General features: G+C 55.3%; 1 protein-coding gene across 3 annotated transcripts in view; it reads left to right on the forward strand.

Moving 5' to 3' along the window:
- CACNA1A (calcium voltage-gated channel subunit alpha1 A) overlaps positions 1-15,070 on the forward strand; it is a 248,549-nt gene that overhangs the window by 231,760 nt on the left and 1,719 nt on the right. For all 3 annotated transcript variants that reach the window (XM_068980960.1, XM_068980958.1, XM_068980959.1), the window contains 8 exons: positions 175-280; positions 10,006-10,113; positions 10,230-10,330; positions 11,623-11,732; positions 11,836-11,974; positions 12,143-12,256; positions 13,540-13,575; positions 14,577-14,763. In XM_068980960.1, the coding sequence (XP_068837061.1) occupies positions 175-280; positions 10,006-10,113; positions 10,230-10,330; positions 11,623-11,732; positions 11,836-11,974; positions 12,143-12,256; positions 13,540-13,575; positions 14,577-14,763 (901 nt within the window). The remainder of the gene's footprint in view (positions 1-174; positions 281-10,005; positions 10,114-10,229; positions 10,331-11,622; positions 11,733-11,835; positions 11,975-12,142; positions 12,257-13,539; positions 13,576-14,576; positions 14,764-15,070) is intronic.

Consider the following 15,070-nt stretch of genomic DNA (forward strand, 5'->3'; position numbering starts at 1 on the left):
GTCACCAGGGGCAGTCAGGAAACGGAGCCCTGGGACAGGCAACCTGAGGGGTGGGGGCACCCTAGCCGCTGCCTTCAGAGTTCTTCCTGGGGCTCCCCGGGTAGGGTGGGTCTGGCTTACGGGATCGCGGAGGGGTCCCTGGGAATGATTGCCCTTGCCTTTGATTTTCTGCAGAGGCTCCTGCGGATGGATCTGCCCGTCGCTGATGACAACACCGTCCACTTCAACTCTACCCTCATGGCTCTGATCCGCACGGCCCTGGACATCAAAATTGCCAAAGGTAAGGGCAGGAATGGGAACTGCGGGGAGGGGGGTGGCGGGGTGGATGGAGCCAGGGCCTCAGAGGACTTGGCAGATTCACCTGCTTCAGCAAATATCCGTGTGCTGGACACCTCTCTAAGCCTGGAGGACACTGACACTTCCGCAGGGGGCAGGGGGAGACCTCCGTGAGGAAGCTGTGAGGGAGTCACGTGGATACCTGGGGAGAAAGCACTGCGGGCAGAGGGACCAGCGGGTGCAGATCCCTTCCGCAACCCCACCCTGAGCTGTGTTGCACTGACTTGCACTTTCCGCATGGGGGCGCCACGCTGTCTCGTGAGCAGAGGCAGGCTCATCTCCCTCTGGCCACAGTGGAAAGGCCTGAGCTAGGAGAAGGTGGAAGTGTCAGTCACTCAGTCGTCTCTAGCTCTTTGCCACCCCATGGACTGTAGCCCACCAGGCTCCTCTGTCCATGGAATTCTCCAGGCAAGAATACTGGATTCGGTAGCCATGCCCTTCTCCAGGGGATCGTCCCTACACAGAGATCCAACCTGGGCCTCCTGCATTGCAGGCAGATGCTTTAGCATCTGAGCCGCCAGGGTAGACCCGTGGGCTAGGAGGACCCCTGACATAAATTAGGGGAACACAGGATAGGGGCTTGGAAGGAAGGCATATGAATTATTTACATTCTGGATATTTCCTGAGAGTCAAAACGACCAGATTGCTGATGGATGGATGTGGAGCTTAAAGAAAGAGCATAAAGGCCAACCCCAAAGCGTGGGGCCCCGGCAACTAAAGGACGGACCCAGCCCCAGTTGCCTGAGAGAGAAGAGACAGGAGGAGCAGGTTTGGGGCCAAGGGAGGGCAAAACATTGGTGTTGACAGTGACACGTGGACATGGGGGCTAGAAGGGGCCCTCCAATTCACACTTCTGGCATTCCCCCCACCCCAAGGTTCTGAAAGAAGTGAGATGGTGAGTCCTCCTGGCTTGACTGGAGATGTAGAGTCAAGAGGCATCAAATGCTGACAGGTGTTAAGCCAGGAGACTGGAGGAGCTCTCCAAGGGGATGAGTGAACTGAGAGACCCCCAAAGACTGAGCCTGGGGCCACCCCAGCATTAAAGGTGGCCGAGAAAGAGTGAAAAGGAGAGGCCAGGGAGGTGGGTGGAGAGCAGGGCAACACTGGCTCCTAAAAGGCATCTCCAGTGTTTAGCACTGCCCAGGACCAAGAGTGACCAAGAGCGAGAACCAAGAGTAACTGATGGATTTTGCGCCAGGTCACCGCAATCACTTTGACCAGGGCAGCTCTGAAGATTGAGGACCGTGAGCGATCAATGGATTTTGTGCCAGGTCACCACCGACCACTTTGACCAGGGCAGCTCTGAAGTAGACTGCCCAGAGTGGGTTTCAGAGGCCTAACAGTAGACTGGATGCGACTTGCCAGCTCATGAGACAGCAGGGCAGGGACAGAGGCGCATGGATCACCCAAGAGAAGGAAGTTGGGAGAGTCGCTGGTGGGGAGCTGGGTCCATCGTCCAGCAGAGGGTTGGAAATCTCAGTGGGGCTGAAGAGAGAGGTCAGGGCTGCACCCAGCTGAAGCCCCTGAGAGGTCACCAGGAAGGAAGGCCGCACCGCAGACATGTGTTCTTTCCAGGGCCCTGAGGAGAAGAGGGGAAGGAGGCTCCAAGGCCGGAAGTTGCTCAGAAGGAGGACATTCAGGGAGGGAGACCAGCAGGTTCCAGTGAGACAGTGCCTGGTGGGGGCGGGGCAAGGGGGAGGGGCACGTTGAGGACAGACATTGTTAGAGCCAGGAAGCATGGGGATCCAAGTAAAGAGAGCAGGAGGTGCCCCCAAATCGAGTGAAAGAATCAGGGGTGAGGCTGAGACTCGGAACAGCATAAGTGGAGGAGGGGAAGGGTCAGGGCTCAGGCCCTTGTCTGACACACAATGTTAATTTCTTTCTCATGCAGCAAGTCAGAGGCAAGTGGTTCGGACTTGCCAGGCATCTCGGCACATGCGTCTAGTTTGGACCTGGGGCCTGTCTGTGTTGTGGCTCTGCCTGCCCCAGACTGTTTGCTTATCAGCATGGTTGAAACTGACTCTGCCTGCAGTGCAGGAGACCTGGGTTTGATCCTTGGTCAGGAAGATTCCCTAGAGAAGAGCATGGCAAACCACTCCAGTATACCTGCCTGGAGAATTCCACGGACAGAGGATGCTGACTGGCTACAGTCCATGAGATGGCAAAGAGTCAGACACGACGGAGCAACTAACTGGTCCAGTGAGACAGAAACTGGTCCAGGTCCCCACACAAATGGTTGAAACTGGTCTGGGTCCCAACCCAGGGAGGTGAGGAAGCAGAAGCGTGGGCAGCTGCTTTCTTATAATCATGTGGGAAAGTGGACTCAGCTTGCCCACCTACCTGCCCTGTCCTCAATTGTAAACTTTGGCAGAAGACCTCACCTGCTCTGAGCCTCAGCCCATGCATCAGCTAGCAATGCCATGTAACAAATGACCACAAATTTAACAGCTTAAAACACACCTATTTATTAGCATATAGGTATGTAGGTCGAAGTCCAGATAGACTCAACTACGCTCTCCATCCTCAGTCTCACAAGCCCAAAATCAAGGTGGCCAGGCTGGGCTCATCTTTGGAAGCTCTGGGGGAAATTTTATTCCAAGGCTTATTCGGGTGTTAGCAAAATTAAGTTGCCTGTGGCTGCAGGACTGAGATCCCCATTTCATTTCTGGCTTCTCGCCAGAGTTTATGCTTAGCTCCTGGGGATGCATCTAATTCTTTATGTGCTCCAAGTCTCTCTGACTTCTCTGCTGCCAAGAAAATGCTCTGCTTTTAGAGGGCTCACCTGATTAGACAAGACCCACCTAGGTCAGCTCTGAAACTTACAGTCAACTGACTTGGGACTTTAATTATATTTGCAAAGTCCTTTTATAGCAATCCCTAGACTATCATTTGATTGAATAAGCAGAATCTTGCTGAGAGAGAAGGGTAAGCTTCAGAATTCTGCCTGCTACCGTTCCCGCACCTGTAAAATGGGTCTAACAGTGCACCCACTCTTGGTACATGCATGCGTGCAAAGTCGCTTCAGTTGCGTCCGACTCTGCAACCCTATGGACTGTAACCCACCAGGCTCCTCTGTCCATGGTATTATCCAAGCAAGAATCCTGGAGTGGGTTGCCATTCCCTCCTCCAGGGGATCTTCCTGACCAGGGATCGAACCTGCACCTGTTAATGTCTCCTGCATCAGCAGGCAGGGGCTTTGCCACTAGCACCATCTGGGAAGCCCCTACATAATACCTTTGTATCCCAGCTGCTGTTTTCCTCTGGAGAACCTGTGTTTGGGGGTCCCAGGATAGCCCAAAACGAAGATTCAAAAAAAGAAAAAAGGCTTGGATTCAGTGATTTGATAGAACCCAGAACTGAGAAGAATTGTTTTACTCACAGGTGTGGTCTATTACAGCAAAAAGATACAGATTAAAATCTGCAAAGGCAAAAGGCACCTGGACAGGGTCTGAAAGAGACCAAGAGGGAGCTTCCACTCCCTCCCGATGGAGTCACATGCACAAATCTTTCAGCAATGACGTGTGACAACATGTATGAAGCATTGTCAACCACCCAAGTCCACCTGAACTTTGAGTCTAGCATATTTATTGAGAATTGGTCATGTAAGCCTGGCTGACCTCAGTTGCTCAGCCTCTCGCCCCTCTAGGGGTCACACTGATACCGCATGGCTCAAGACCCCCACCATAAATCCCATTGCTAGGATAAATTACCTGTGGATGGCGACTGCAGCCACGAAATTACAAGATGCTTGCTCCTTGCAAGAAAAGCTATGATAAACATAAACAGTGTATTAAAAAGCAGAGATGTCACTTTGCCAACAAAGGTCTGTCTAGTGAAAGCTATGATTTTTCCAGTAGTCATATATGGATGTGAGAGTTGGACCATAAAGAAGGCTGAGTGCCAAAGAACTGATGTTTTGAATTGTGGAGCTAGAGAAGACTCTTGAGAGTCCCTTGGACTGCTAGAAGAGCAAACCAGTCAATCCTAAAGGAAATCAATCCTGAATATTCATTGGAAGGACTGATGCTGAAGCTCCAATACTTTGGCCACTTGACGAGAAGAGCCGATTCATTGGAAAAGACTCTGATGCTGGGAAATATTGAGGGCAGGAGAAGAAGGGGGCGACAGAGGATGAGATGGTTGAATGGCATCACCGACTCAATGGACATGAGTTTGAGCAAGCTCTGGGAGATAGGGAAAGACAGGAAAGCCTAGCGTGCTGCAGTTCATGGGATCGCAAAGAGTTGGACACAGCCTAGCAACTGAACAAAAGTTCTGCAAAGTTTTGAAAGGGTGGGATTGCTGACAACATTAGAGTGTGTGCAGGGTCTCAGGTGGTGGTGGTGGTTTAGATGCTGAGTCATGCTCCTCTATCCATGGGATTCTCCAGGCAGGCATACTGGAGTGGGTTGCCATTTCCTTCTCCAGAGGATCTTCCCAACCCAGGGATCAAACCCAGGTCTCCTGCACTGCAGGCAGATTCTTTACCAACTGAGCTATAATGGGCTGCTGCTGCTGCTGCTAAGTCACTTCAGTCGTGTCCGACTCTGTGCGACCCCATAGACGGCAGCCCACCAGGGTCCCCCGATCCTGGGATTCTCTAGGCAAGAACACTGGAGTGGGTTGCCATTTCCTTCTCCAATGCATGAAAGTGAAAAGTCAAAGTGAAGTTGCTCAATCATGTCCTACTTCTTGACCCCATGGACTGCAGCCTACCAGGCTCCTCCATCCATGGGATTTTGCAGGCAAGAGTACTGGAGTGGGGTGCCGTTGCCTTCTCCGGAGCTATAATGGGAGCCCTCTCCTAATCTTGATGAGTTTCTCCAGCCCCTTTAACCTTGCCTCAGGGGGTTTCCTGGCTGCTGATCCCTTGATTAGCAACTGTTGGAATCCACCCTTTGGAATTCAGGAAAGGTCGAGGAGGCTGGAGTCTTGCCTGGAAGACTAGGGGGAGGAAAAAGGCCTTCATGCCTGGGTGTCCCACAGGGCCCTGCTCAGCATTAATCTGACCTGCCAGCTCACTGAATGAGAGCCCCATTGGGCACATGCTGTGTGCCCAGCCCTGTGCTCAGCAAGTGGGTCATGGCAGGGAAGGACAGACGAACCTCCAGCCCTAAGGGGGTTGTGGGGAGACAGGCAACAAACTGTAAATAGGTAGGCTGTGTAACAGGTTCAAAGGCCAGAAATGTGGAAAGGATAGAGCGAGCAGGGTCAGGGGGTGGGGATCCTGGTCAGGGGTTTAAACTCTAAGTCAGGGGTTCTCAGCCAGGCATGATTCTGCCTCCAGAGATCGCTGGCCATGTCTGAAGACAGCTTTGGTTTTGTTTTTTGGCTTTCTTTTTTATCCTGAGCAACTTTTCATATTAAGGAGCATATGGCAGAAGCGGAAGCTTTTGATGAACTGATAGAAATTGTTGTCAGTTCTAACAGACCAAATTAACACAGAGATGGCAGCAGGAGCTCCCATCTTATCTTACCACCTCCTTCGCCAGTTGCCTTCAATACCCTACAGAGAAGAAACCTTCTTCCTATCTGGGTGCCGGCAGTTCACCCCAGGGAAGGCTGAAGACAGTTTTGGCTGTTGAAACTGGAAGTGGGCTGGCCCTTATGGTACCTGGCATGCCAGGGAGGCTTTTTTTTTTTTTAACATTTTATTTATTTATTGGCCACGTGACATATGAGATGTTAGTTCCCCAACCAGGGATTGAACCCAAGCCCCCTGCTTTGGGAGCATGGAGTCTTAACCACTGGACCACCAGGGAAGTGCCAAGAGAAGCTCTTGAATGTTGCCACGTGCATGGGACGGACCCTGCAACAGAGAAGGCTCACCAGGGGTGTGCAGAGTGATGTAGGGGAGGGGAAGATGCTGGGACACAACTGGTTTCTGGGGGACTGATGCCCAAACACAGGGGTACCTTCTGTCTTTGAAAGTGAAAGTCATTTAGTCATGTCCGACTCTTTGAAACCCCGTGGACTGCAGCCTGTGAGGCTCCCCAGTCCACGGAATTCTCCAGACAAGCATACTGGAGTGAGCTGCCATTTCCTTCTCTAGGGGATCTTCCCGACCCAGGGATGGAACCCAGGTCTCCTGCATTGCAGGCAGATTCTTTACCGTCTGAGACACCAGGGAGGCCCTGGGAGCCCCAGTATTAACAACTCCGTCCCTGGAGGGGGAGTATACCTGAGATCCAGCCTTGAGTGGATCCCATGACCCCAAGGGAGAGCTGCCTTGAAGTCCCCTAAGGATTTTCCCTTCATAGTAAGTCCCCTACATATGAATGAGTTCTGTTCCAAGAGTGTTCATAAAACCAGTATGTTCCTAAGTCCAAAAGACTAGCTTAGGTACCAAATGAACATAATCAGCTATATAGTACTGTACTGTAATAGGTTTATAATACTTTTCACACAAATAATATATAAAAACAAACAAGAAAAAACATTTTCATTCCTACAGTATAGTACCTTAAAAAGTACAGAGTATAGCATAACGGGTGGAATGCAGGGGCTGGAACTGAGTGAGCAGGCAAGAAGAGCTGCTGACTGGCGGAGGGAGAGGAGGCGGGAGATGGCAGAGCTGGAGGATCTCAGCAGGAGGACATGGAGGGAAGCTGCGGTTTAGCTCACACCTGGCCTGACACTGATGGAACACACGTTCTCATTTTTGAAAAAGTTCTCAACTTAAAGATTCATAGGCAGGGTATTTACTGTGTTTCCATGTGAACAACAATCCCGAATGAGAGATTTCCATGTGAATTGAAGCAGAAGGAGTCTAAGGTGGTGATTCTCAACCAGAGGCATTGTGTCTACCAGGGGACACCTGGCGATGTCTGGGGACGGGCTTGGTTGTCAGGACTAGGGTCAGGGGGTGCTACTGATAACTAGTGGGTAGAAGCCGAGGGTGCTTGAAATCCTGCAGTGCACAGGACGGCCCCACAACCAAGAATGATCCAGCCTCAGCGTCTGACAGTGCCAACAGGGCAAGAAACCTTGACCCTGCCTAAACGATTCACCAAGAACAGGTATCCTAGTCAGCTCAGGCTTCCATAACAAAATAGCAGAGACAGTACGTAAACAACAGAAGTTTACTTTCCCACAGTTCTAGAGACTGGACATCCAAGATCAAGGTGCCAGCAGGTTAGGTTTCTCCCGAGAAGCCTCTCGCTTGCAAACGGCCGCGTTCTTCTTGCTGTATCCTCAATGGCCTGTCCTCTGTGCATATGCACCCCTGCTGTCTGTCTCTCTTAGGGACCACCCTTATAACCTCATATAACTTTAGTCACTTCCTTGAAGGGCCCATCTCCAAATGCCATTACACTGGGCATTCGGGCGTCAATGTGAATTTTGGGAGGACACAATTCAGTCCATAACAATAAGTGGCTTCCCTTTCTCCACCCGAGACAAAAGTGACTTTTCACAGGAATGTCACGTTCTCTTCTTTCCCTTCCCATGTCTCTGAAAAGGAACCAAAGAGGCCCCGGGCACCTCACTTAGCTACTGTGGATGGGAGATGTAGCTATTAATTCCAACTGCTTTCCTAGAGGAAAGAAAATCTGTTATAGGTTGGTGTCCAGGGTGTTGAAAGGCCAGCTACAGAACAGATGATTATTTGAAAGGTCTCCCGCAACCTGAGTCCAGGCCCACCCATCAGCTCCACCCCCACACAGCTTGGCCCCAGTGATCTCTGCACATTTAGACCCCACAGATCCCCGCAGTGAGGAGGTGAGCAACAGCGCAAGGTGATAAGTACAGAGTGGAGAAATAAAGCCAGGAAAAGGCATAGAAGAGGGGGGCTGCTTTAGGTTGAGAGGCGGCTAGAAGACCTCTTTGATAAAGGATCTGGGCAGGGATCTGAAGCGGATGAGGGAGGGAACCACACCGATACCTGTAGAAAGGACCATGCTGGCAGAGGAAACGGCCTATACAAAGACCTGGAGGCAGGGTGATGCTTGGCGTGGTTGCGGAGCATGGAGGAGGTTGGTGTGGCTGGAACAGAGTGAGCAAAGGGGAAAGCAGAGATGAGGGCAGATGGTTCAGGGTCTTATGGACTTGGGGAGATCACCCTGGGTGAGGTGAGAGCCTTGGAGGGCTCTGAGCGCCGGAGACATGTGACTGATACCGGTGTTCATGGGCGCCCTCTGGTGGCTATGGGTGGGCTATGGGAGGTGGACCTCGGCAGAGGCGACTGCCCTCAGATGTTCACGAGTGCCCTCTGGTGGGTATGGGAGGACTTGTGCAGAGGCCACTACACTGGTCCAGGCGGTTCAGCTCCCTACTGCCTCCAAATCCTCACTGTGGAATAGGACCTGTGCTTGACTTGACAAAAGACCCTTCTGAAAGAAATTTTCTCAAAATAAAGACACCTGTCTCTGGAGTCACTCAAGGAAAGATGAGTGAAAGCACAGAGTGCCTGGCAGATGTCTGTGCTTTGACCCACATCTGCTGAGAAGGAGAAACTGCCCAGGAGGTCCAAAGACAGTCCTAGGCGGGATCCAGAAGATGGAGGGGGAGAAGGAAGGGCCATGAGGACAGATGGTGGGCAACAAGAGGTGGACAGAGAGTAGAGGCAAAGGGGCTTCTTGCGGTTGCCTGGGTGGGTCAGCTATTCAGCCAGCAGGCCCCCCTGGATGGTTGTTCAAACACTGAAATACAACTCAACCGGCTGATAGCTGGCCCCTGCCCTTCCCCCAGATCTCCTGAACCTCCTTCCATAATCCAGCAACCACAGGGCTAATATTTGGCCCAGCAGAAAGCCCTCAGACCCTTTCTCTAGCTCTGTCATCAATGTCCCTAACTGCTGGTAAATGTTAGGACAGCACCCCTGTGCCTAGTGTTGGGGGCTGTGAAACAAGAGTTGAAACAGGGTCCAGGCTGATGTATCAGTCAGGATGAATGAGAATGTGCCGCCGTAACAAACAGCCCCAAGGTCTTGAACCAACAAAGACTCACTTCCCATTTGCATTATGTGGGAATTTCTTCCAGGGTCAGCAGGGTCTTCTGTTCATTAGTCACTTAGGGACCAGGCCTGAGTGGGCAACCACTGTCCCCAGGGTTACCAGTTGCTGTGACAGACGGAATGAGGACTCAGGAGGGTTCTGCACTGGCCATTAAATGCCCAAAGTGGCACCTCACTCTCCTCACACCTTATCGGCAAGAACTCATGGCCCCAGCCAATCCCAGGCAAGGCAAGAAGGGCTACTCTTGCATGTACTCAGACAGAGGGGACAAGGAATCACCATGGCTGGGGTGAAGGACCAAGCATCAGCTAGTTCCAAGGTCAGCATTCATAGGAGGGGAAACTTGGTTGAGGGACAAACCTCCTCTATCAGGACTATTCCCTGAGGCTTACCCCAAGCTTCCTACAGCAGACATAGTTCTAATGCTGCACATCAACTACTTTGATCTTCAGACAACTCACTGAGGCAGGTACTATTGCCATCATCCCCATTTCAAAGATGGGCAAACTGAGGCACAGCACAGTAGACTAACACCCATGTCACACAGCTGGTAAGTGGAAACCAGGTCGGTCCCTCTGGATGCTGGACTGTCTACCACACAGTCTTTCAAAGGCCCTGGCCCTGCTAGGCCCTGCCCAGAGCCTGGGTCACCAGGAGCCTATGGCTTTACAGCTTCCCCAGAGGCCAGCTGATGCCTCTCTGTTCCCACTCACAGGCGGAGCTGACAAACAACAAATGGATGCCGAGTTGCGGAAGGAGATGATGGCCATCTGGCCCAATCTGTCCCAGAAGACGCTGGACCTGCTGGTCACCCCCCACAAGTGTAAGAGCCAGGCCCGGCCTGGGACAGAGAGGGGGGAGGGAAGAGGAGGCCTCGGGATGGCGGGGTTGGTGCATACCGAGGCCCCCACCCATGGCGAGCGCATCCTGTGCCCCCAGCCACGGACCTGACAGTGGGCAAGATCTACGCAGCCATGATGATCATGGAGTATTACCGGCAGAGCAAGGCCAAGAAGCTGCAGGCCATGCGCGAGGAACAGGTATGGCTCCAGCCCTGACAGCCGCTCCTTCTGATCTCCATCACTCTGGGGACGCCCAGGCTGGGAGACAGCGTCTCCCTTGTCACCGTGAGGACTGACCAGAACAGTGGGATGACGTCAGGCCCCAGGACAGGTCACTGAAGAAGGAGGGCAATGCCAAGGAGACATAACCTGGAGTAACTCATTTGCTCCACCAACGCTTACTGGGCGGGGACTTCCCTGGTGGTCCAGTGGCTAGGGTTCCACACTCCCAATGCAAGGGGCCCAGGTTCGATCCCTGTTCAGGAAACTGGATCCCACGTACTGCAACTAAGACCCAGTGCAGTCAAATAAGCCAATAAGCAGAACAAATAAACTTTTTTTTTTTTTTTAATCATTGGGCACCTATGATGTGCCAGGCACCTTTCTCAACTCTGGGTATGCGTCTGTGAGCAAAACAGACCAGAATCCCTGCAGAGCAGACTTTCCAGTTGGCAGAAGGCCAGCAATGATAGATGATGAAATTATATAGCACTGCGGAAAAAAGTAAGTGTCATGAGAAAAAGCAGGGGGTGGGCAAGGGAATATGATTTGGAAGGGGTAGTTTGGGAGGCATTGCTGAGGTAGTGACATCAGAGGAAAGACTTGAAGGAAGAGGAGAGAGAGCCAAGCAGATACCTAGGGGGAAATGTTTCAGGCAGAGAGGACAGTCAGTGCAAAGGCCCTGAGGCCCATGAGCTTGAGTGAGAAATAGCAGGGAAGTCAGTACGGCAGAACAGAGTGAGCAGAGGGGCAGGGGAAGGAGACGAGGGTGGGGAGGCGACAGGACGGATTATTCAGGGTTTGTGGGCATTTGACTTTTGCTCAGAGTGAAGTGGGAGCCACAAGGGTGCCTCAGGAGAGGTGGGAAGTGATCTCTTGCAGCTGCTCACTGGTGCTCTCTGGCAGCCTTGGAGAGTAAGGGCTGGAGCTGGGAGCCTGGGAGGAGGCAGTGGTCCTGGACAAAACTGATGAGAACCAGGACGGGGGTCATGGAGCGGTGAGAAGTGATCTGGTTATGGATGGATTTAGAAGAGTCTAGAGGACTCGCTGATGGATCAGACTTGAATGTGTGTATGTGTTTTAGGGTAGGGGTGGGTTTCAAGAATGGCTTCTAGGATTTCACCCCCAGGGTGGGCTAAGCATACCCTCCATAGCCTCCCCACTGCAGTCTTGAAACCAAAGCCTCAGCCTGGGACACCCTCTTCCATCTGTCCTCTCTCCCCCCACCCCCCGGCCACCTTGTGTACACACGCTGCTCTCTGCTTCCCCAGAACCGGACACCTCTCATGTTCCAGCGCATGGAGCCCCCATCTCCAACACAGGAGGGGGGCCCTGGCCAGAACGCCCTCCCCTCCACCCAGCTGGACCCAGGAGGAGGCTTGTGAGTGTCCCTCTTGGCCAGAGGCAGGGGAACAGGGCTGCTGGGTGCCAGGTGCAAAAGCCACGAGTGCCCACCATCACCCTGGCCTCTGTGCCCCACACAGGATGGCTCACGAAAGTGGCATGAAAGAGAGCCCATCCTGGGTGACCCAGCGGGCCCAGGAGATGTTCCAGAAGACGGGCACGTGGAGCCCAGAGCGGGGCCCCCCCACCGATATGCCCAACAGCCAGCCCAACTCTCAGGTACCTCCACGGCCCCGCCGCCCCCTTGGCTCCCCGGCCTGGGCAGGACAAGAAGGAGGGGTCTGGGCCCCTCACCTGCAGCTCTGCACACACTCGGCCAACTCTCCACCCCGGGGTCCCTGGCCAGGCGGCCCCGGGGCTCAGCCAGCCTCGCCATCTGCCCCGCAGTCTGTGGAGATGCGAGAGATGGGCAGAGACGGCTACTCCGACAGTGAGCACTACTTCCCCGTGGAAGGCCAGGCCCGGGCCGCCTCCATGCCCCGCCTGCCTGCCGAGAACCAGGTGAGAGCTTTCACCTACCACCCTGGGGCCTGGACTTGGCCTCTGGAGTCTCAGCTTCCCTATGCAGCCCAGGGACCCAGGGCTGGGTGGGGCTCCTGCACCCTTGGCTGCAGCAGGCAGGGTCCACACCTCTGGAACCTGCAGAGGCCCCAGTCCTCTTAGTTTCTCCCTGACGGAGGACTGAGAGGGGTCGAGGTTCCTCTGGGGCAGGGCACCGTGGTCACCGCCACGGGGTTTGTCTCTGCTCCGTTTGGGGATGCTGAGGCCAGAGGATGTGGAGGACACATATCAGGGATGTGGAGGCGGGGTGGGAGGGGATGTGTCAGGCCCCGGTGAGAACTGCAATCAAGAATATCCATGCATGCGCACAGAGGCGCATGCACACAGGGATGGGTGTGCTCATACAGCGTACATGCTCTGGGGAACTTGGCAGGTCCCAGGACCTGGTAGCATGTCTGGGGTGGTGCCCGGGAGTTGTCTCTCTGTCTGGTCTCTGTGAGAACCGCTGGGGAGAAGCAGGTGTGTGTGCCTGACGCGTGTCTGTGTGTGGCTGCTTTACCCAGCTGTGGGCTTGGTTGTCAGGGGGCAGGGTCCCACCGCCCCCGGCCCCCCAGGACAGAGGGGCCAGAAGCATGGCTGGGCTGCCCACCCAACCTGAGAGGCAGGGCGGCATGTCTGACTGTGGCAGGCTGCCCGTGTGCTGTGCCGTGGCATCTGCACGGGGTGGGCGTGAGGGGGGCGGGGCTGTGCTGTGCCTGGCCGGGCCAGGGTCACCCAGGGGCGTGGCCTCTGGCTGCTGGGAACTTGGGTGGGAGGCACCCAGCCTGCATGTGACTGTCCAGTCCCATCCCGATGGGCCCCCCAAAGCCCAACCAGGACTGAGCTTCCGGGCCCCAGGAGAAGGGGGGCCCAAGCCAGCTGACGGTCATCCCACCCCACCCCCGAAGCTTGAGTGTCAGCGGAGCCAGGGCTGGGGCGCGTTGCATGAGGCAGCGTCCAGAGCCAGGCGCCTGCGGCCACGTCGCCCCTCTGTCGGTCTCGTGCCTTTGCCATCTGTGTGCTCCGTCCCCGTGGGAGGAAGGCCAGCCAGGCCTGGGGTCGCCCACGCACCGGGGACATTAACCTCTCTCTCCCTCCCCTTTCCCCCCCCTCAGGTTCTTCTCTCCCCCGACCCTGGCATTCTCCTCCATCTCCCACACACCTCTCCCTCTCCCTCTCGGCTTTTATATTTATTTCCTTCTTTCTGTTTTTTCTGTGTGCACCATCCCGTGGGGCTGTGACAGAGGAGAAGGGGCCGGCCACGTGGGAATGACCTCAGTGTATGTACTGCGCCCGCCCGCCGCCCAGCCGGGCTCCGGCCCCCTCTTCCCGCCCACCCCCCCTCGTGGGAGTTCTGTCATCTCTCCGGGTCCTCAGACCCCAACCTTTCTTTGCAGACCGCACCCCCTGCCCCCCAACCCATGGAGCCCCATCCTCATGTGTTGTGTTCTCTGTGTGCCCCATGTGTGCCCTGGAGGGGTGACCCCGCCCTGCCCCCCCAACCTCCCACCCTCTCTTCAGAGCCCCCCAAGCCTGGCAGGCGGGCATCCATTGTTCCAAGAAGCCTGACCTGCAGCCCTGCCTGGCTCACTCTTTTTTGGGGGCTCTTTGCCATGACACCACCCATGAACCTCTGGTCCCACAGCCCTGTGTCCCTTAAGACTCCACTCTCAGGCAGTGCCACTGGGCCAGGCCCTGGGCAAGTCTGCTCTGTCTTCCTTCTCTCCTCTCCCAGTCGCAGGGAACCCAGTTCCACCCAAGGGTGCAGCAAACACACAGGCCCCCAAGCTGCAGGCCAAGGATGAGGAGAGCAGGTCCCTCCGGGGGTCTCAAATGCCAGGCCAGTCCCTCAAAGGCTTCCCATAGAAGCTGGACTCAGGTGGGCAGGAAAGTCCCTTGGCCAAGGAGGACTGTGTGCTGGGTGCCTGGCCCTGGGCTGATAGGCCTGGCAGCAAGGAGAGGCTGAGGCTCCTCACCCACTTTGGAGAGCAGGCCGGGCTGCCCAGGGCTCCCAGGTTTGTACTCCGGATGGGAGAAGCTCTGCCCTTCAGCCAGCCTGCCTGTCCCAGCAGGAGGTGGAGAGAATGGGGCCTCCTGGTGGAACCCAGGAGGACCTGGGGAGGGGACAGAAGAGTCCTGGAGCCTGAGGCCCAGGGCTCCCCCAACCAGACCCCACCTCTGGATGGTCACACCCCCATCACTGATGGCGGATGGGGCAGACAAGGACTGCTGTGTCCCAGCCACTAACCCTGGCCCGCCGGCCTGTTCCCCTCCACCCCAGACCATCTCAGACACCAGCCCCATGAAGCGCTCGGCCTCCGTGCTGGGCCCCAAGGCCCGGCGCCTGGACGACTACTCCCTGGAGAGGGTGCCGCCTGAGGAGAACCAGCGGCACCACCAGAGGCGCAGAGACCGCGGCCACCGCACCTCCGAGCGCTCCTTGGGCCGCTACACGGACGTGGACACAGGTGGGTCGCCCTGCAGGGCCCAGGGACCCGAGGCTGTGTAAGGGGACAGAGTGGGGCAGACAGGGGGAGAAGGCAGAGCAGGGTAAACACTGAGTGAGGAAAGACAGAGGGCCTGGACAGGACCCAGGGGGACCGAGATGCGCCAGCTGCTGCTCACACCTTGGGGACCAGCTCTCCCCCAAACCCCCACCAGGCCACCCTGGGCCCAAGGGCAGGTGCCCGCAGGGCCCACAGCCCTGCTTGGAAGCTGCCCACATGCACGTCCCATGCCGCCCTTTCCTCACAGCCATCTGTCTTCTCTGACCCC

Source organism: Capricornis sumatraensis, chromosome 9 (genome assembly GCF_032405125.1).
Source record: "Capricornis sumatraensis isolate serow.1 chromosome 9, serow.2, whole genome shotgun sequence".
Taxonomy (NCBI): domain Eukaryota; kingdom Metazoa; phylum Chordata; class Mammalia; order Artiodactyla; family Bovidae; genus Capricornis; species Capricornis sumatraensis.